The sequence below is a fragment of the Pseudorca crassidens genome, chromosome 18, assembly GCF_039906515.1.
Source record: "Pseudorca crassidens isolate mPseCra1 chromosome 18, mPseCra1.hap1, whole genome shotgun sequence".
Lineage (NCBI taxonomy): Eukaryota > Metazoa > Chordata > Mammalia > Artiodactyla > Delphinidae > Pseudorca > Pseudorca crassidens.
Genome location: NC_090313.1, coordinates 12,134,930 through 12,157,004, shown reverse-complemented (window position 1 = coordinate 12,157,004; position 22,075 = coordinate 12,134,930). Strand labels below are relative to the sequence as shown.

General features: G+C 41.1%; 1 protein-coding gene across 3 annotated transcripts in view; it reads left to right on the top strand.

Annotated features, from left to right (window-relative positions):
• Window positions 1–271: 271 nt before the first annotated feature.
• The window catches only part of UBAC2 (UBA domain containing 2), a 151,187-nt gene continuing 129,383 nt past the window's right edge, over window positions 272–22,075 (top strand). The window contains exons 1-2 of one of the 3 annotated variants that reach the window (XM_067712917.1): window positions 280–447; window positions 21,222–21,293. In XM_067712917.1, the coding sequence (XP_067569018.1) occupies window positions 417–447; window positions 21,222–21,293 (103 nt within the window). In that variant the 5' untranslated portion in view covers window positions 280–416. Of the gene's footprint in view, window positions 448–21,221; window positions 21,294–22,075 lie in introns of all 3 variants that reach the window. The other 2 variants (XM_067712916.1, XM_067712918.1) reach the window with 2 other exon arrangements.

The following is a 22,075-nucleotide window of genomic DNA, read 5'->3' as shown; positions in this document are numbered from 1 at the left end:
GAGGTCGCGAGGTACATCACAGCGCCGGCATTCCAGATGAATTAGCTGCTTTGGTGGCTCCACAGGGCGAGTGGCGACGCTAAAGCACTAGTGTGCGGCTCCCAGGAGCTACACCTGCTCCTCCCACGCCATCCCACTCCTTTCTTAAGGCTCCCGCGGCCGTCAGAAAAACCCGGAGAGGCAGACCACTTTCGCTTCGCACGCACTTCCTTTCCCCTGCCGGAAGGGAAAGGGGGCAGAGAAGCATCGCATGCGCCGTTCGCAGGCGGCCCCTGGAGTGGAGTCGAGTTGCTGGTTTCGTTGGCCCGTCCGGAGTGCGCCTGCGCGGTCTCCGGCTTCCCTCCACCTCCGCTTCCCCTCCCCCTGTCCCCCGCGGGGCCTCTGGGTCCGGCGGGGCCTCTGGGTCCGGCGGGACCATGTTCACCAGCACCGGTTCCAGTGGGCTTTGTGAGTACCGGACGCCGCCATCCTGGCTATCCCCTAAACACCACACTGGGTACCTCCTTGAGGAGGCTGGGGGCAGCGGGGACTCTCGGGGTTGCAGGCGGTTTGGGGGTCGATCTGACGTCCCTGTGCCGGAACCTTGGTAGTTCTTGCCCGGTGGGGGGCAGCGGACACCGCCCCCATTTCAGCCTGGAGGGGTCAGTGGGGACTGAGTCAGCCCCCAGCCCCCCACCTGTGAGCCCCAGGTGCGATGCTCAGATGCTCCTGGGGCTGCTGTAGGTGGGCTGGGCAGTTAGGGTCGGGCTGGGTTGCCCTGGTCTTATGGCCCGGCCCCCTGCCCTCAGCGGTAGGTTTGCCAGCTAGAAAGAAGAGGCTGTCCGGGTGGAAGCGATGCTGGAAGCCTGCTCCCTTCCCAGTCACCTTGCTCCATTCATTTGGGCTACAGAGGGACCGAACTGGCTCTCCCCCGGATGCAAATTCCAACCTCTGCTTCAGGAGCTGACCCCTTAGTTTTACTTAGATTCTTTTTTTTCTCCTCAGTCTCTCTTAGGAGTTTTTAGACAAACAAAAACTGATTAAAGTACTTCAAAGTGGAAGGAAGTTTGGAAGTAGTTTGGCAGGAAAGCAGAGACATTGCTGCTGGATGTTGCTAAATTTTACTGGAGTGTCAGCTGTGGAGTGTCAGCAGATAGAGAGCAGAGAAATATATATAGCCTTTTAAACGACTTTCTTTTTCTCATTGAAATGGTTTAATTGACTTTTGATAAGGTGGACTGTATGTTAACTAAACAGCGCTGAGATTAGGCACTGATACAGCAACAGTGAATTGTTTGAATAGCTATAATTTTTGCAATTGCTTGTCACTGTTAACGCTTCATATCTCTATACATGTGAAGTTAATCTTACTGAGTACAGAGGCAGTTGACATTTCCAAATATTAATGATCTGTTGTGAATGTTAGGAATCTTTTTCTGAGAATACTTATCTTAGCCTGGGAGTAAGTTAGTATCAGGGCAACAGGCATAATTATAAATCTTCCTCACTTCTCAACTTCTCAGGTTCTGAAGTGGGTTTAATATTTGTGATTTCCCTTGTTTCATACTTAATTTGATTTATGGTATCTTTCAGGTATTGGTCTCAGAGTATTTTACAACTACTAGGTAATTAATCTTCCCCAAACTACCCTTTAGAAAAAGAACATGACTGTTGAAACTGATACTCAAAAGGTGGTGTGATTTTCCTGGGATCTGTGAGCCATACACTGGTGGATATGAAATTAATGGTAGAATTCTTCAATTTTATTTGGTTTTTTTCATCATTTTGACTTATCCTTCCTTGCTGACCAAAACACATTAAAGAATTAAAAAGGCAAGCAAAATCTGTTATTGGTTACTATGCTGTATTAGCTATTACGTTGGCAAAGTGTTTTCAGATTTGATACAGGGTGACTCTGGGGAAGGTAGTAATATGTGATTACCTGTGGCACATGGTTGATGAGTATTGAATTCTAGGAGCCAAACTGCCACCCAGGGAGAGGCCTAGGCCAAAGGCTTCTCCTCAGCTGTCTTGCCCTTTTTCTAAAATAAATGTATCCACAGCATAAGAATTGATGGAATGGCCATTCCTCAGAAGTCCATGTCTTATATGCTCATTTAACAAACATTTTGAGCATCTCGGAAACTGCGAGGGGCTGGGAATGCGACATTAGACAAGTCTTGGTCCCAGTGTTTGCAGAGCTTACAGTGGTGTTTAGGCACTGGTTTTCCAAGACTGGTCTTTCGGCAAGTCTGGGTGGGAAAATTTACTTTGCTTTGAAATTTTTCTTTGCAATGCGCCCCACTGAGAGGGAAGTGATTTCCTTTAGGTAAGTTGTGTAGCCCTTTGGTAATTCAGAGTTCTGATCCTGAGTAAGTGTCCCGAGGATGAATAATCTGCCTAGCAGCGCCCCCAGGGATGTTGAATAACATTCTCTTTTTAAGGGAAAAATCCTGGCCATTTCCTACCACTGGCGTATTTCCCACATCTGTGACTAGTAGATAGTGTATTTGTGTTATACTTGCTTTCCTCCCTCTCTCACTCATTCATTTATTTATTCAACAAGTGTCTGCTTAATACCCACATAAGCCACACACTGTTCGTGTATAGAGGATAAAGTGGTACACAGGATGAAGGAGACCAACATCCAATAAGTAAGTTATGTGTTTTCACATAGTGATAAGCGTCGTGAAGAAAATCTGAGGGTAGTGGCATAGACTGTGGTTATGGAGGACTTCAGCAGGACGCTAAAAGAATGCTAAGGATGCTGCTTTAGCAGGTGTGGTCAGCGAAGATGTTTGGGAAGGTGACCCAAATGGCGTGAAGGAACCCACCTGTCAGTTTTTGTTGAAAAGTGTGCATCAGATGGGTGCCTCTCAGTCCTTACCTTAGTGGAATGTTCTCTCACACTGGCCTTGATGAACACTTCTTTCTAAAATTCTTTTTTTTTTTATTGAAGTATAGTTGCTTTACAATATTATATTAGTTTCAGGTGTATAGCATAGTGATTCAATATTTTTATAGGTTATACTCCATTTAAAGTTATTATAAAATATTGGCTTCATTCCCTGTGCTGTATATTACATCCTTGTATCCTATTTATTTTACACCTAGTAGTTTGTATCTTTCTAAAATTCCTTGTTCTTTGACTTTTTCTTCATATCTCCTGACCACAGCTACGTAGTTTTTCACATCCTCAGGGTCTACTGGATTTGGCATTAAGTTATTGTTACCTTAAGAAGAGTAGTTTCAGTGGATTATTAAGGCCAAAACCTATTTTTGTTGAGGTACGGAGTGAACCAGAGGTAGAGAGTAGAAATAGAGACGACCGTTGGGATGGACAGCTGGCAGTCTCAGGGAGACACAGCTGGAGTCATCCCTTTGAAGACTCAGTACCCAGGATATCTTGCTAACTCAAGCCACACAGTCCTGAGGTGGGAACCAGTACAGACTTATCAGAGTGAGAAAGTTCTCAAATGAGCTGGAACTTTCCCTTGAGTGAAACTCGTTTTGATCCAAAACATTAGTTAGGGAGCCTAGAGTCAGGTGCAGTTAGGGGAGGTTGATGAATGCGAGGTCCAGCGGTGGCAGCCTATGGTGAGGACATTCATTTCGCTCTGGAGATGGGTGAGCCACAAGGACGGGTGGGTCATTCAGGGTCTGTAACCCCCTCTTCATTTCAGCTTTAGGGTACTGCCTTGGAGCCCGAAGGCTCTGTCCCCAGCATCATCCTGAAATGGACACTTTGCAGTTTCCCAGTGCAGCTGTGGTTGTGCTCCCAGGAAGGACCAAACTGTGTTCCGATTGATATATTCTTTCTTTAGGTATGTGCTCAATGTGTTGAATACATAACTTGTGGGAGATGGTTAAAATAAATCTTTATTTTTGTCTCTCACCATCTCTTTAAAATGCACTCAGCTTGGAAAGCCTTTTCCTTTTATGAGAAGGCATCAGGCCTTATGACTTTTTATTCACTCTTCAAGTTATTGATTCAACAGCTGTTTAATGAGCATGGCTCATTAGGTGAAAGACAAAAGGTGCGTTCAAGTGGCAGTGATCTTAGGGAACAGAAGTCACAAAACATAGGCTCAATTTAAAAATGTCCAGTTCAGTGTATTAATCAACACTCAGCCTTCATTCAAAGGTAAGAGTTTTTCTCCCTCTTTCTCCCAGTTAAGATTTGTAGTTGGCAACCACTTGCTGTCAGAGAAAGTGGTATAGTTGGCTTCTGTCCTTTTGTGTCCCCTCTGACCCCCCAGTTTCCTGTTTCTGACCTTACTGGGTTCTAGATAAGGTGGGGTGGGAGGAAGAAGGAATAGTGAGGAACTAGGATTGTTCTTCCGTGGCTCTCTGAGCCTGGTACGTGGTTAAAGCTGACTCTGTGCTGTGGGCTTTTTAGAGTCTCTTGGGAGGCGCCCATTCCGGCTGCTCCCCTGACCTGGGGGGATGCAGTGTTATGCTGGTGGGCTTTATTTGGTGTCTTTCATAGCTCCTAGGAACTTAGGTCCACCTACAGTTTCCTCCTTCTAGGGCCTGTTTGGCCTGCTTGAGGACACTGCTGGACGGATTGAAAGATGACCCCACTGTTGCCTCTGGCCTGTGGTCCACCTCTGCTTGCTGGAATTGCTGATTCTTTGCCCTGGTCATGCATTCTTATCTCAGTGATCAACATGGCTTCTCCTCCTCCTGCTCTCTAGAAACCTCGGTACCCTGCTCTCAGGGGTCACGTGTTCATCTCACTCACAAGGCCCGTTTCTCTCTCTTGACCACGGGGGTATTCATAGGCTCATGATGAGTATAGCAGCTCTGCTTAGCAGTGGAGCTTATTTCTCAGCCCTTGAACACTTATTCTGGGTCCTGGCAAGTTGCTTTTTATTGCCCCCCTTGTGACTGCTGCAGCTGGTTCCTCGTGTGTCCGCCATGTTCCTTCTTTCAGTCCATGACTCTCCCTCTTTCTTCCTAAAGCAGAACCAAGATCCAGTTTTGCTTTTACTAGAGATGTTTTATGTCCTAATTAGGATCTTTTTGTAGGAGCTAATGCACTATTGTTGTTTTTATTTGCACGTTTTTCTTTTTCCTTTATTATTATTATATTTCTCTTCCCTTTAGTCAAGTTATTATCTAACTTCTCCAACTTTTTCCATTCTCAGCTTGTGGCAGTATCAGTTTTAGTCATGAAGGCAGAACCTACCTTAAATCAAGCTACTTTAAAACTTGCATTTCTATGGAATTTTAATAAATACAACCTGATAAAGTGTATCTCATAAGGAATTTACTCCAGCATATTTGAGGTGTGCTTTCTAGAACACACTGGTACTGTGCAGGGCTGCTTAAAATTTTTTTTTAATTAAAAAATTGTTTTATTTTTAAACCCCAAATTTTATTGTTCAGTTTATTTTTTCCAGCTTTATTGAGATATAATTGACAAAAATTTTATATATTCATGTTGTATGTGATGTTTTGTCATTTGCATACATTGTGAAATGATTACTGCAGTCAAGGTAATTAAAATATCCATCACCTCACAGTTATCTTTTTGTGTGTGTGTGTGTGTGTGTGTGTGTGTGTGGTGAAAACATTCAAGATCTACTCTCTAGCCAATTTGAAGTATACAATTCATTATTCCTACCTATGGTCATCATGCTGTACATTGCTTAAGTTTTAGCCCTCATTTAAATTATAATTATAAATGAAAATTATCATTTAATCCTCATTTAAATCATGATTCTCTTTCCCAGACATTTTTCTCAAGATTTTTATGTTATATTGCCACTGTTCTCAGACATTTTCCAATGCTTATGTTACCTTAGTCCCTTGAATGCAGCATGATACAGTGGAAAGAGCACAGTATTAATATTTGGAAAGCGTTCAGAAGCCAGGATGTCCCTAATGTTGTTTTTAAAGATTGATGATGGAAATTAGCACTTCCAAGGCTTATGGGCCCTGCAACAAGGAAATTTAACTTTTTATTAATTCGTTGTTTCTAAGACTTAGTGGGAATGGTTTTCATTGTAGAAAATTTGGGAAGTAAAAGGAGGAAACATAAAATTCCATTTCAGTGTGCTACCCAGATTTCATCCCTGTTAGCATATTGGTGTTCTGTAAATTTTTTCGTATGTATGTATGTAAACAGATTTAAAAGCAAAATTGGAGCTACGTACAGTTTCATATTCTGATTTTTTCATTTAACTTTAAATGAATTTGCCCCATGTTATTAATAATGTTCAAAGATGACTTTTAACATTTTTTTGTTTTGCCTTATTACAAAACTGAAACATGCTTGCTGCCAAAAAAATTAAAATATTACACAAATACGTAATATAGAAAGGAATAGTCAAACGTTACTCTCCCACCCAAATAATCATCACTGCTATTTTAGTGCTCATTCTTTTAGATTTTTTTCTGTACAGGCTCTTACCTGTGTATTCTTTCTCTCTCAGGCACCCACACACACGTGTTTTATACAGACATGGCATTCAAATAAACATTTTGTTGTGCTCCCCTAACATTTTTTAGATACAGAATCATGACTTTGAAGTATTACAACGTGTTATATTTCAGTGTTTTTCTCCAGTTTTTTCCCATTTAAACAATGTTATGGTGAACGTCTTTTAAGTTATTGATCACATCTTTGACTTCATCCTAAAGAAATGATCACAAACATGGAAGTATAGTGTCAAAGAATAGGAACATTTTTAAGCTCTTGATCTGTATTGCCAAATCCTTCCAGAAAGGATGTGTCACTTTACACTTTTCAGCAGTTTAGCAGAATATTTTTCTCACCAAACTCTTGTAACACTTGAGTATGATAATTTAAAATGATTTTTACCAATTGAGATATTGAAAAATGACATTTTATTGTTTTAATCTGCATTTCTTTGAATGCCTGGGAAAGTGAACTTATTTTCATCTTTCATATTTGTTGGCCATTTTAATATATTTTTGAACTGATTTGACTATTTATGTCCTTTGCCCTTTTTTTTATTGGAGTATTTGTTTTGTTTTTGTTAAATTGATTAGTAAAAGTCCTTTAAGGGTACTAGCTTTTGTCATGGTATATGTTACGAATATTTTAATCACTTGTCAGTTGCTTTTTAATTTTTTTTTTTTTTTTTTTTTTTTTTTTCGGTACGCGGGCCTCTCACTGTTGTGGCCTCTCCCATTGCGGAGCACAGGCTCCGGACACGCAGGCTCAGCGGCCATGGCTCACGGACCCAGCTGTTCCGCGGCGTGTGGGATCTTCCCGGACTGGGGCACGAACCTGTGTCCCCAGCATCGGCAGGCAGACTCTCAACCACTGCGCCACCAGGGAAGCCCCCGCTTTTTAATTTTATTCATGAAATTTTTCTCATATAAAGTTTTTCATTTAAATAAGTCATTAAAATAAAGGGATTTAGCTCATAAATTTTATTTAGCCAAATTCATCCTTTTCTTTATTAAGTCCTGGGCCTCCTGAGATCTGTTAAATATTCATTTAATATTTTTGTATCTTATATTTTTCTGATTATATAGGTAATATATACTGCTGGTACAAATTCAGCCTACCCAGAAAAGAAGAAAGTGAAACGTGAAATTCTTTCTTCTCAGTCCCAGAACAGTTTGGAGAATATTCTTGTAGGTTGTTTTTTGTTTATGAATCCTGTGTGTGCGTGTGTGTGTGTCTGTGTGTGTGTGTGTGTGTGTGAGATTAATATAAGAGTAATATAAGCATATGGTAAAAATTTATATAAGGATATAATATGAATTCTTTTCACTAGCAGTAGCCGCTTTTAAGTTCCTCTTTCTTTGTTTCTTCTGTTATTACAGCTTTAAATGATGTATTTATGCCTTTATTGATTTGTCAACTACTGGTTCTGCTTATAGATTCCACATAATGAAAGATGAGGAACTTGCATACCTCCAACCTCTCCATGTTTTAGTTTTGGTTTGGTTACCCCTTGTAATGGTTACATTTATAATTTTAAACAATGGACAAAACCCTTTATTTTTTATTTTTATTTTTTTAATTTTTATATTTTTTTGCGGTACGCGGGCCTCTCACCGTTGTGGCCTCTCCCGTTGCGGAGCACAGGCTCTGGACGCGCAGGCCCAGCGGCCATGGCTCATGGGCCCAGCCACTCCGCGGCACGTGGGATCTTCCCAGACTGGGGCACGAACCCGTGTCCCCTGCATCGGCAGGCGGACTCTCAACCACTGCGCCACCAGGGAAGCCCAATCCTTTATTTTTTGATTCATCAGTTTTTGGCACAGTCAGTAGACTACACTATGAAAATGAGAAAAATTAGCCCAAGAACATGTACTTTTTTGTCTCTCAGTTCTTGATTTGTGTTCTATGTGTGCTGTGTGTTTTTATAGCCTGTTCTGTAATGACAGTTAAGCCTTCCATGCTTTGTCTGTAGGTTGATTTTATATAGAAAATCATAACAATAGCTATATTTACATTACTATGATTGTGTATTCATTGTTGAACCAAGGTGTCTGATTGGTGTCATAGAAGAAGATAGAGCCCTAGGTCAGAAAACCTGTGCTACTTCAAGGAGTCTCTTAATTTCTTTTAATATTTCTTCACTACTTAAGTTCACATTCAATTTTTGCTGTTTCTTGACCCTTGCATCATTTTCTTCTCTGAGTCTTCTGTTTTCTCCCCTGGCATCCCTCCTGCAGTAAACGTTTTGGTGCAGAGGACACGGGGGTGAGCTTTCCGGATGCTCACTTGACCATTCTTGTACATAGTGAAAGACTGGATTTGTAAGTAGCTGGTGTGGGTTTCCTCTTTATTTGTGGGTAGGTCTTTGTCCCCAAGAGGCCCGAACCTCGGCTGGCAGGGCCGCCTGTAGGCTCTGTTCAAGTTTGCAGAGCTTGTGAACAGGCTGCTCTCCATATAGGGTGCAGAAGCGGGGAGCAGGAGATGGGCAAAGATGGTGAAAATCCCCCGCTGTGGGCCAGGGTAGGGGGCTTGGCTCTTTGTGTAAATCTTACTCTGAGTGAAGCTGCCCTTCCTCTTACCACCCGCCTCCCACTGTGCCACGTTACCCAGGCTAGCATCTGTTGCGGGCGTCTGAAGATGCCCGAGCTCTCTTCTAGTCTTTCTCAGCCCTCAGACCCTTACAATGTCCTCCCTAAGTAGATCGCCACTTTCTTTGGAGAGCATTTCTCGGATTTTATTTTGGGGGGCAAAGCCTTTTCTTCAGCTGGGGTGGTCAGATGAATGGTTGTGTATGAGGAAATGCAAAGGAGTGTGTCTGGGGGCGGGGTTTTGTGGAAGGGCCTGGCCCAGCTGCCACAGCAGGCACGTGTGCCATTTATACTGGGGATGGTTTAAACAGGATGTGGGCTCAACACTAAGGGCCGTTGAAAGAAACTTAAGATAATAATTCCCTTTTCAGTTCTTTTTCCTCTTGATTGTAACAAAGAGAAAGTCTCACTTAGCTGCTAGTCTGAAATACCTCTCTAATAGCAGCTAGTTTCCTCTGGTAACGTAGAGAACAGGAGGCAAGCCCAGATCTTTCTGCAGCAACAATATTAGTTAGAATTTAGTAAACTGTGTTTATTTTTAATGTTACCACCTACTGATGACAAAGTGACACTCGTTTTGCACTTATTATAGTGATATAAAGTTTCCTTTAAAATACATTTATTTAACTAAAACATAGTAGGATAACTTAAAGAAAAATATTAAACAATAGGATAGGTAACACTGGGATATAACAAAAATTGTGGCTCCGTAATGGAACTGACTGAAGTTTGAGAAATACTGTAAATTATTCTGTTGGGTAATTCTGTTTGCTCATTCTCCTCTCCAGGTCTTGGTATTTATTCATTAGTTCCCTGGACTATTTGGAAGGAGGCATTTCTCTGGTGTTTTGAAGGTCCTTTTATTTCAGTATGACTTTGGGAGGGGGGAAAAGTGGACAGGTATAGGAGCCTGTCATCTTGAACTGAAATTTTGTTGAGCTGTCTTTTTGGTTTCATTGCTTTTATTTGATTCTTGAATCTGTTTAGCATTAATTTTAGTGTTTATAATGTTTAAGTGGGGGTTTTTTTGTCCCCACCAACCAGCCAGTCTCAGCATCAGTGGTTAAAGATGTTAGTAGCATCTCTACTCACAAATGGATTAGGTGCTAAAGGCCGTGTACAGGTCCAAACTTAAAAGGATTTAAGCTTGGTTCTCTATTTTAGTAGGCTTTTCCAGCAGACAGGAGTGGAAGAGGTTCCTTGTATCATCAAACTCTAAAATCAGACTTGGGTTTCTCCATCTTGCAGATGTATGTTTTGTTTACGTCCTTCCCCCCAATAGACCCGTTTAGTCTACATTAAACATCTGCTGACAGGTAACTCCCTCTCCTGCTTACCTTCTCAGATGTTCAAGTGTATGTCTTTATAGATACGGTATCCTTACTTGTCAGTCTACTTTGGTTGATTCGAAGTTTCATAGGGTCTTTGAACATATAGAACCATCCTTGGTTTGTTCTGGAGCTGTTACCATTAGGGCAGCACCTTCACCAGCCTTGGTCTTTACGACTCAGCCTTCTCTTAAATTAGCATTGCTCTGATAGGCATTCACCTCAGTGATAATTCTCTAGGCCAGACTTTGAACACTGGCAGGCCACACAGATGTGTTTTGTTTGAGCTGTGTGTTGGTGGTGAGGGTAGGGGGGTGGGAGGAGAGTCACCTTCCAACATTTTAGAATTGGTGTCTTTGAGACAGAAATCCAGATTCCTCTTAGTTCTTGAGATGATGATCTGCCACACCAGGGCTGAACTGTTGTGTGACAAAAATCCACTGATACGTGCTTTTTGCCACCTACCTCCCCTGTTTCACTGCTACCTGCCTGGCCTCCTTAGGTACTTGAACTTACAACAGATCGTTTTTTTTTTTTGCCAATAACCACACATTTTCTCTTAAAAATTTTTTTTTCTTTTCTCTTACAGTTTATCACATGGGTCTAGAACAAGCTTGTCTAGACAAGCTTTCTGATTCACTTTTTCAGAGCTGTTCCTACCGTTGAATAATTTATCATTATTTATGTGTAACATTTATAATTTTCTTACTTCTTTTGGCTTTTAAAATTATTATTTCATTTTATTGTATTCCTTGTCTAATTAGCACTTTTAACAATGACTGCCTTTTTTTTTTTTACACTTAAGGAAAGGCTTTATGTTTGTATAAAATCTCCCTAAGAAGGCTAAACCCGAGTAGTGTCCAGCGTAGTGGCAGGACTGAAATTAAAGTGCGGGAGCCTGTTGCCACTGTTGCTGACATGCAGATCTGACACACTTTTCTCTGGCGTCACGAGCCTTTGTGTTCAGCTCTGTTTTAGAACTTTCTTTTTCAATTTTATTGCTCGTTCTTTTTTTCCCCCTAATTCATACTATTGAATATTTTAGATATAGAATACATTCTTGTCTCTAGAGGACAAATCTTCCTCTTTCTTGCCTTTTTTCGGAGTTCTTTTCTGGAAACTTCCTAGCCTTTTCTCCTGTTCATTTTCCTGATGAGTTTTACAAGCGTTGGTCCAGTGACAAGTGTTCACGGGCTGCCCTCCCAAGCCAGGCCCCCGGGCCACCTGTTGGGTGAGGAGTGGTCAGTGTAGCAGATGCCCAGGGCCTTCACATTCTCCCCAGTGTGTTAGGAACAGCAGCGGGTTCATGGATGGCTTACAGTGTTTTACTTCTGAGCATCGTAGGTAATTGACTGTCACAAAAATAAACTTGGGACCTTTTGATTCTCGGGCAATTTTATGAATGTCTTTGTGGAGACGGTCACCAGAACGCACTTGGTCACTGAGGGTGTGTTTCATCAGGTTTCCTTCCAGGAAGCTCATAGGCCTGAAGAGTAAAGCAAGGTGGATGCAGAAGGTGTCCCTCGTAGTGCACAGGTTTCTGCATTTTCGTGGACTTACACACGTTGGTTTAGCCCCTTTTTGATGAAAAAGTTTAAGGAAGTGACTTCATAAAACACCAGCTCACCCCATTCTTGTGGAACCCCTGAGAAGTTTACCAAATAGTTGAGTAGTCAGAAATAGGAAAACGATCTGGTAGGGTATGGCAGCCCCTCCTCCAGGGGTGTGAACCACACCAGGGTTTTTGATGAGTATACTTTGACACGGTGACTTGTGGGAATGGGCAGAGTTGCTGGGTTACTGCCTTTTCCTCCCCCCCATCCCCACCCCCTGCATCTCTCCTCAGCTACGATGCTTCTGTAACAGCCCACATGGCTAAGCTTTGCCAAGACCTGTGGTTAGTATCTTTAGTACCTAAAAGATGCATATTTTTATTCAGGTAGAATTCACATAACATAAAATTCACCGTTGTAACCATTTAAAAGTGTACAATTATTGACTTAACAGCACATTCACATTGTTGTGCAGTCATCACCAACCACTCTCTAATTGTAGACCATGCTTATCAACCCTAAAAAGAAGCGCAGTTCCCATCAAGCAGTCCCTCACCATTCCCTCCCCTTCCCTGCCCCTGACAACCACCAATCTGCTTTGTGTCTCTGGATTTTTAAATTCTGGACATTTCATGTATATGGAGTCATAATATGTGGCTTTTGAGTCTGGCTTCTTTTGCTTAGTATAATGTTTGCAAGGTTCTTCCATATTGTAGCGTGTGTTACTAGCATGTGTCCTTTTATGACTAATAGTTCGTTGTCTGGATATACCACATTTTGTTTATTCACCTGTTGGTAGACATTTGGGTTGTTTCCACTTTTTGGCTCTTAGGATAATGCTGCGATGAATATTCAGGTTTTTGTTTGAATATCTGTTTTCAGTCCTCTTGGGTATATAACTAGGAGTTGAGTTGTTGGGTCATGTGGTAATTCTATGTTTAACTTTTTGAGCAACCAAAAAGATACAAGTGAAGTACTAAAAATAGTAAGAGTGAAAATCCCTTTGGACCATGGACCATGATATAAAGATATCAGATTTCCTTGTTATATATTACAAAACCTTTTTCTTTGGAGTCAGGCAGAACTGGTCCAGATCTCAGCCTAACTAGTTGTGACTTTTCACCAGTTATTTAACCTTTCTTAGCCTATTTTTCACCTAGAATATTCAGATAACTAAGTATTGCCTCAGGTTTACTATAAGCATTCACTGAGATGGTATTACACAGAAAGCGCTTTTTTTAGCACAGTGCTTGGCATAAAGTAATCCACATATACTGTAATAATTATTTTAGGATAATACGCAGTCACCATAGCCTGATTGCTATTCTTTGCCACAGAGAGATGGCTTCGTACTGCGGTCATACCAAAGAGGTGAATGACCCAAAAGGAAACACCTTAAACTTTGGTGTTTTATGTTGTCTTTACCGTAGATGTTCTGCATTTTTATTTTTATATTAATGCATTGTCTGTCATTCTCAAAATTTGTTACATCCCTATTTTCAAAAGTGGAAGGACCCATTGTAAAGAAGTGACATTTTTTAACCTTCCATTTGATCACTGCTTGGGTTCCTCATGTATGAACCACTTCCTGGCTCCACTCACGTGGGGGGCCAGCAGATTGCTAGCAATTTGCCTTATCTCACTGCGTAAGGATTTAATGAAACTTTTAAGTGAGTTAGTAACTAGTTAAACCGAAATTATTTTTTCTAAGTCTTAAAATATTTTCATAAAAATTTAAAACCTCCCGTGAACAGATCATTCAGAGATTGCCACTGTTAATATTTTGATAGGTGCTTTTAAAAAACCCATGTATTTATGAACTATTTATTCAATATATAATAATGCTACTGGAAATATTGCACTTACTATTTAGGAACATCTTTCCAAAGCATGAAATATTTTTCTACAACCTAGTTCTTAAAATTGAGTATTATTCCATTTTATGGATAGAACATAATTTATCTATTTTCCTTTTGGACATTGATGTTTCTAGTTTTTTCACTATCATAAACAATGCTGTGATGAGCGTCTTTGTAGCAAAAATCTTTGTGTATATCTGTGATAATTACTTTGGGCTAAATTCCTAGATGTAGATTTTTTTTTTGGATCAGAGGGTTTATATATTTTTTTTAAACTTTTGATCAGTTTAACATTTGATAAGTACCCACCACTCTGTGTTGTACCCTCCCAGACTGCCGTCTTTTTATATCTCCATTCACAAGTGCATTTACTTTTGTTACAGAGGGTACCACTTGGATTTCTGTTATTGCTGTTTGTGACTATGTATGTCTTTCAATTAAAATCCACCATGCAGGTGACAGTCCCTTTGGACCATGGAGCTCCGTGGCCGCGCAGCATAGGGAGCAGTTTTATTTGTAGTCAGATTGTCGGGGTTTGTTCTTCCACTCCCTGGCCATTAGATCAGACACCTCTTCTTGAACAGCATTCCTGTGTCCTCAGCCTCACCTCTTATTCCATGTATTTCTATACTCTTGTTTGGTGTAACCTGGTCTTATTTGGTAAAGCTTATTTCTCTGTTTTCCCCTTGGGGCTTCTTTTCTGTGGCTAGACGTTTGAGGGATGATGGATAAAAATGCTTTCCTGTTTCTTCCCTGGGTGATGGTTCTGAGATACATTCACAAGGCTTCTTAGAAAATCCTGTGGGACTCAGCACTTGACAGAAACATCTGTAACTCATAGAGGTGGCCAGCTTCGTAATGAATCCTTGTATTGACTCTCTCTGTGTTTCATTCCCTGTGTCCCTCACTCCTGCTCCCTGGAACCACATTCCAAAATAAACTACCTGCCGGCTAGTCTTTGTCTTGCCTTTTATTTTAAGTGGAACCCAGGCTGAGTCATTTGTGATCACGGACAGGTAACTCACTCTTTGAGTCGCAGTTTTCTCATATTATAAATTTGGAGAGGGTCATGTCTACCTCATATAATCCTTTCCTTCACCAGATACTTACTAAAACACTACTATATGCCCGATACTGTCCTGGGTATAGAAATATATAGTAGTGAGCAGGACAAGGAAGACCCTGCCTTCATTGAATTTACATTCTGATGAGGGAGACAGACAAGGAGGGAAACAAAGACAAATTTCAAATAGTGAAAAGTGCTCTGCAGTAAATAAAAAGTCATGAGGGAATGCTACTCTGAGGTGCTGTCTGAAATGAGGACCGAGTGATGAGGACAGGCTGGATGTGGGGAGAACATCTTGAGCAGAGGTGCTGTGAATGGGACTTTGCACTTGCCATGTGCTCAATAAACGTTGGATAGTATTAGGAGTAAGGTTAGATCAAAGGGATAACCTGTCATTAACTACACAGCAGTAGGTGACCAGTTTTGTCTCATGAATGGACAAAAATTGGCTTCATAGAATAAGCACATAATTGTACAGGATGTGAATAGAGTTGTGCAGTACATTTTTCTCTACCAATGTAGTGAGTTACATTGATTGATTTGCTTTGCATTCCTGGTATAAACTTAACTTGGTTGTGATGTATTATCCTGTTTATGTATAGCTGGATTCAATTTGCTAATATTGTGTTGAGAATATTGCAACAAAATATTAGCAAATTGGTCTGAGGTATTGGCCTCTTGTTTTCTTTTAACACCTTTGTTTTTGGAATCAGTGTAATGTTGGCTTCATAAAATGAATTGCAAAGTGTTCTCTCCTTTCTACGTGGTGGAAGAGTTTATGTAGGATTGGTATTCTTTTTCCTTTAAGTGTTTGGTACAATTCTTCAGTGAAGCCATCGGGCCTAGAGTTTTCTTTGTTGGAAGACTTAACTATGAATTCAGTTTCTTCATTTCTATAGGACTGTTCAAATTTCTTTTTGACTTTGATAAGTAGATTGCATCTTTCGAGGAATTTGCCTGTTTCATCCAGGTTGTCAAATTTGTGGCTAAAATGTTGTTTCTGATATTCCCTTATTATCCTTCAAAAATTATTTATGATAAAAGTACATACATAAAATTTACCATTCTAACCATTTTTAAGTGTACAGTCCAGTGGCATTAAGTGCATTTCACAATGTTGTACAACCCCTTACTAGCCTATTAATGTCTATGGCATCTGTAGTGATGTCCTCTCCTTTATTCTTTTTTTTTTTTTTCGGTACGCGGGCCTCTGGCCTCTCCCGTTGCGGAGCACAGGCTCCGGACGCTCAGCGGCCATGGCTCAGGGGCCCAGCCGCTCAGCGGCATGTGGGAACCTCCCGGACTGGGGTACGAACCCGTGTCCCCTGCATCGGCAGGCGGACTCTCAACCACTGCGCCACCAGGGAAGCCCCCTTCCTTTATTCTTGATACTGGTAATTGTGTCTTCTCTTTCTTTCCTGATCAGTCCTGCTAGAGGTATATCAATTTTATTGATCTTCTCAAAGAGTTAGTTTTTAGTTTCATTGATTTTTCTCTATTATATTTTGGTTTTCAATTTCATTGATTTCTGCCCACAATTCTGTCTTTCCGTATGCTTGCTTAGGGTTTAATTTGCTCGTCTTTTTCTAGTGTTTTAAAGCTTGTACTCTTTATTGTTATTTGAGACCTTTTCTCTTCCTGTATAAGCATTTAATGCTATAAATTTCCTTCTAAGCATTGCCTTATTTGCAGCCCACAAATTTTGCTTGGTTGTACTACTTTTTATTCTATTTAACATATATTCTAATTTCCCTTGTGACTCCGTCTTTGACCCAGGTATTATTTAGAAGTATGTTGTTTAATTTTCAAGTACAGTTGACCCTTGAACAATGTGGGTGTTTGGAGTGCTGACCCCCATGCAGTCGAAAATCCGAGTATAACTCTGTAGTTGGCTCTTCATATCCATGGTTCCGCATCCGTGGATTCAACCAGCCATGGATTGTGTAGTGCCGTGGTATGTATTTATTGAAAAAAAATCGTATAAGTGGACCCTTGACATTCAGACCTGTGTTGTTCAAGGGTCAGCTGTATTTGGAGGATTTTCCATCCATCTTTCTGTTGTTGATTTCTAGTTTAATTTTGTTGTAATCAGGGAACGTACTTTGTATGATTTTAATTTCTTTAAATTTATAGAGGTGTGTTTTATGGCCCAGAATATGGTCTGTCTTGGGGAATGTTCCTTATCCATTTGAAAAAAAATGTGTAATTTTTTGTTGTTGGGTGGAGTATACTATAAATGTCAATCAGGTCAAATTGATATTGTTTTTCAAGTCTTCTATATTCTTACTGATTGATATGACAACGTATTACAGCATGGGTGGCTGGCTTAAACAACAGAAGTTTATCTACTTACAAGTCAGGAGACTGGAAGTACAAGATCCAAGCATTGGCAAGTTTGGTTTTTCCTGAGGCCTTTCTTCTTGGCTTGTAGATGTCTTCTCCCTGTGTGTTCACATGGTCTTTCCTCTGTTTGTGTGCATCCCTGGTGCCACTTCCTTCTCCAATAAGAACAGATTGGATTAGGGCCCCACCTTTGTGACCTCATTTAACCTTAAACTACCTCTTTAAAGACCCTATCTCCAAATATAGTCGAATTGGGGGTTAGGGCTTCAACATATGAATCTGGAGGAGGGCGAGGGACATTTCAGTCCATGACACTGATTTTCTGTCTACTTGTGTTATTGATTACTGAGAGAGGAGTGCTGAAGATTCCTACTATATTTGTGGATTTACCTGTTTCTATAAGTTTTTGCTTCATGTATTTTGAAGTCTTATCTCAGCTCTCATATTCTGTGATTCACTATTTGCCCACCTCCACAGTTGAAGAATGGTAAAATGAACACCATATACTTACCACCTAGATTCTGCAATTAACATTTTACATATTTGCTTTATTAAATATCCATTCTCTGTTTCATCAATTTGCCTTATTTTTTGGTGGATTTCAAAGTAAGTTGTAGTCACTTTATCTCTAAACACTTAAGCATACATGTTGTTAACTAGAATTTAATAATAATTTAAAGTTCTTTTTTTGTTTGTTTTGCAGTAAACTTCATATGGCAAAATGTACAGATCTTGAGTTAATCGGTAAATTCTGCTGTCCATAGTAATACTGTATACTTGTCCTGTGATGTGGGACTTCTTGGACCATTGTATATTATCTGTTACTTTCCTCATAGGTTTCTGGGATCTGATTTTTGCTCATCTTAAGAGGAGGACTTAATGGTAGTGTTATCTGAGTTAAGTAATCAGGTCTGTATTTTTAGGGGTTTAGTCCTAGACAGAATTAAAATGATTGTATAAATAGTATCCATTATTAATTCAGTAAATATTTTATTTATTTTTAGTCTTTAATTGTGTAAAATACACATAACATAAATTTGCCATCTTAACCATTTTTAAGTGTATGGTTCCATGGCATTAAGCACATTCACATTGTTGTGCATTTGTGGCTAGAACTCTTCATCTTGCAAAACTGAAACTCTATACCCACTAAACAGCTCCCTATTCTTCTCTCCCCCCAGCCCCTCAAAACCACCTTTCTATTTCCTGTCTCTGAATTTGACTCCTTAGGTACCTCATAGAAATGGAATCATACAGTATTTATCGTTTTGTGTCTGGCTTATTCCCTTCAGCATAATGTCCAAAAAGTTTATCCATGATGTGGCATGTGAGAACTTCCTTCCTTTTAAAGACTGAATATAATTCATTATATTCTGCTGTATGGATATACCACATTTTGTTTATCCACTTATCCATCAATGGATGCTTGGGTATTTATTGAGCAACTCTTATATATCAGTCACCTTTCATTAGATAAACACTTGTTGACTGCCTTTATGGACCTGATCCTGTTATAGGCATGAGGGATACTGCAGCAGTGAACACAGGCAGACAAAATTGTTGCCTTCAAGAGGCTTATATTCTAATGGGGACTGAGGATGGGGAGATGGACAATACACAGAGAAATGTATTTCTTGATTCCAAATTGCATTTTTTCACATTTTAGTGTTTCTAATATTGGGTTGTACTTTACAGTTGATGCCATCTTAGAATTATTTGACAGTGTTTCTTTTTTAGTAACACCTAAAATAATGGTATATCTTACAGTCAGTTTGAATCATAGATTTGGTGAATCACTATTAATAAGTCAATTGTTGATAAGTGCTGTGAAAAAATAAACCAGAACAAAGGGGATAGAGAATTACATGGGGTATCCACAAATAAGGTGACATTTGAGCAGAGCACGTGTTCACTACAGGTGATATTTTTTTCATAGCAGGACTTCCTCCCTGCAGGACATAGTGTGTTGGTTCACGTTCTGTTCTCACTCTGGACTGGTAACAGCTTGTGGACTAGTTACTTTGAGCAGCATTGGTATAAAGGGTAGAGCCCTAGGAGGTGGTGGGTGGAGATGGGGGTTAGGGAACAGTTTGCAAGGTGGGCCCAGATCTTGTAGGCATGGTAAGGGCGAGGGTGACAGAATTTTCCATCTTAGGAACTGGCAACAGTTCTACTGGCTCGCCACAAAAACTTTGGGTCATCTTTGATTTCTCCATTTGCCCATACATTATACCCAGTTAGCCAGCAAATCCTGCTGCTGTACCTTCCAAACATACTCCAGTTCTGACCACTCTCACTACCCCCACCCAAACCACCCTGGTCCAGGCCATCATCATCTTTTGTCTGGATTATTATGATAGCCTCCTAACTGGTCTCCTTTCTTCTATGCTTGCCTTGCTGTAATCTCTTCTCAATTTAGCAACCAAAGCAATCCTTTGAAAACATGTCTGATCATGTTACTCCTTTCCTAAACATCCCAAGAGCATCCTGTCACTCTCCAAGGAAAGGTTAAGTCCTTATGGCCTATAGGGTTCTACACTGTTTGCTCCTCGACTTCTTTGGCCTTATATCCTGCCTCTCTGCTTTTTGCTTATTCTGCTGTTAGCTGCCTTGGCAGCCTTACTGTTTCTTGATCGTATTGAGTGTGTTTCTGTCTCACAGCACTTGGACTTGCTCTTTTCCCTGCCAAGAATACTGCTCCCCAGATATCTGCAAGGCCCACATCCTCAGGTGTCTGCTCAAATTTCACCTTGTCAGAGGGCCTTCTAATCATGCTATAAAAAAGAGCACCCTTCTTTCCCTACTAGCACTATGTTTTCCCCTAAACCAGGATAGGCTAGTTATGCTGCAGTAGCAAACGGCTCTCAAATGTCAGGGACCTGAAACGACAAGGTTTGTTTCTTACTGCAGGCGTCCCTCCATTGTGAGTCGCCTGGCAGGGCCTGTCCCGTGTTGTCTTGAACTCTGGCGTCCGGCTCGTAGCATAGCCACCATCTTGATCATTGGCCAAGGGAAAGGCCATTCACTGGCTCTCCAGTATTTGCCTGGAAGTAACATCTATTATGTTGACTTGGCCAAAGCAAGTCACATTGCCATATGCCACTTCAGTTAGGGGCAGGTGTGGGTGGGTAGCAGTCCTATCTTTTATCTGAAAAGAGAGCAGGAAATCCATGGTGGGTAACACAGCCTCGCTCTTTACCGCTTAATTTTTCTATAGCATTTATTTGTATCTGACATGATATTTACCTTGCTTTGTGTATTTTCTTTTCTCTGCTGTCTAGACTGTAGGTACCACAAGGGGAGGGACTTTGTCCATCATTTGCTGCTATACCCCAGGACCTAGGATAATGCATGGTCTGCAGCAGTAGGTGCTTATTAATTGTAGAGATATGAGTGAGAACACCAAAGCAAACCATTCATTTGTTCATATGGCGACATGTAAGCCATTGGGAGTGTGGAGCAGGAAGGTTTGAGGAGAGAGCACACTTACTAGAGAAGAGCAGTAGCATTACTGGTCAGTGGAGAGTGTCAGTTTGAGATTTGAGACCATGAACCTACAGTGGAATCATGCAGGCAGCAAGGAAGAGGCAGGAATGAATAAATAATGGGACCCATTTCACAAGGATCGGTGAAGTCCAAGTTGAAGGAGGAAACCTTCAAGGTGCACCTCTGTCACCTCTGCTCCGTCTTCAGTCCTGTCGGAATAATAAGGGAGGAGCTTGCCTTTCACCAAGGAGGCCCAGTCTCCTGGGATTGTGATTGCGGTGGTTGGAGCAGTTTTCCCTATATTCATTCTTTTTTTTTTTTTTTTTTTTTTTTTGTGGTACGCGGGCCTCTCACTGTTGTGGTCTCTCCCGCCGCGGAGCACAGGCTCCGGACGCGCAGGCTCAGCGGGCACGGCCCACAGGCCCAGCCGCTCCGCGGCACGCGGTATCCTCCCGGACCGGGGCACAAACCCGCGTCCCCTGCATCGGCAGGCGGACTCCCAACCACTGCGCCACCAGGGAAGCCCCTTATATTCATTCTTTATTTACTTCTCACTACTCTTGAGGTAGTGTCTCTTATCTTCATTTTACAGGTGAGGAAAACAGGCTGAAATTGCTCGCGTTAGGACTTAGGTTGGTCAGGCTCACAACCACGGTGCTTTCCGGTACGTTTGGGGTACTAGGTGGAGGGGACTCCACTTTCTGGGGGGCGGGGAGCTCCGTTAGCTCTTAGATTCCCTGGAGCCTCGATTGCATCTTGGTCATGAAAATAGTATGCAGCCACTTTACCGATGGTTCCAGTTTAGCTGTTTGTAAGACCATACCAGAGAGGAAGTAGTTGGGCTATTTTTATATATGCAAACAAGTGCAATTACCACACTACCAACCATAACTAGTAGATTCACTCCCCATTGAAGTGCACCTCACACAATCTGAGAATGTCTCTGTCTGAAAGTGTCCGTGACGCTTTCCTGTGGTCTTGCCTGTTGATGATCTGGACATTTCATTCCCTCAAGGAGCTGTGCTAGGCTTTATGGCCAACATAGAGAAGAGAAGGCAGGTGGCCTCCCTCGGGAATCTTTAATGTAGTCGGGAAGGCAAAACAGGTTCCAGACCCTGACTCCTCAACTAGTACCTGGAAACGGGGATGCAGGTTGGGGGAAGAGCCCCTCGGGCTAAAATGGGAGAGACTGATGTAAGGAAGTGGGAACTGAGCTGTTGTTTGAAGTCTGCGTGAGATTTTTTTTTTTTTTTAAGTGAAAATCCCATAGTACCTTTTTTAAATTCATATGTATGGAAAATGTAACAAGTATTAACATTTTAAATAATCTGATTTACTTAATGAACATTCTGATATGGAGAGGAAACGTCACTCTTGAAACACTTTTTCCTCATATAATTTCAAATTATTAAGAATTAAAAACATAATACTTTATAGTTTGATAAG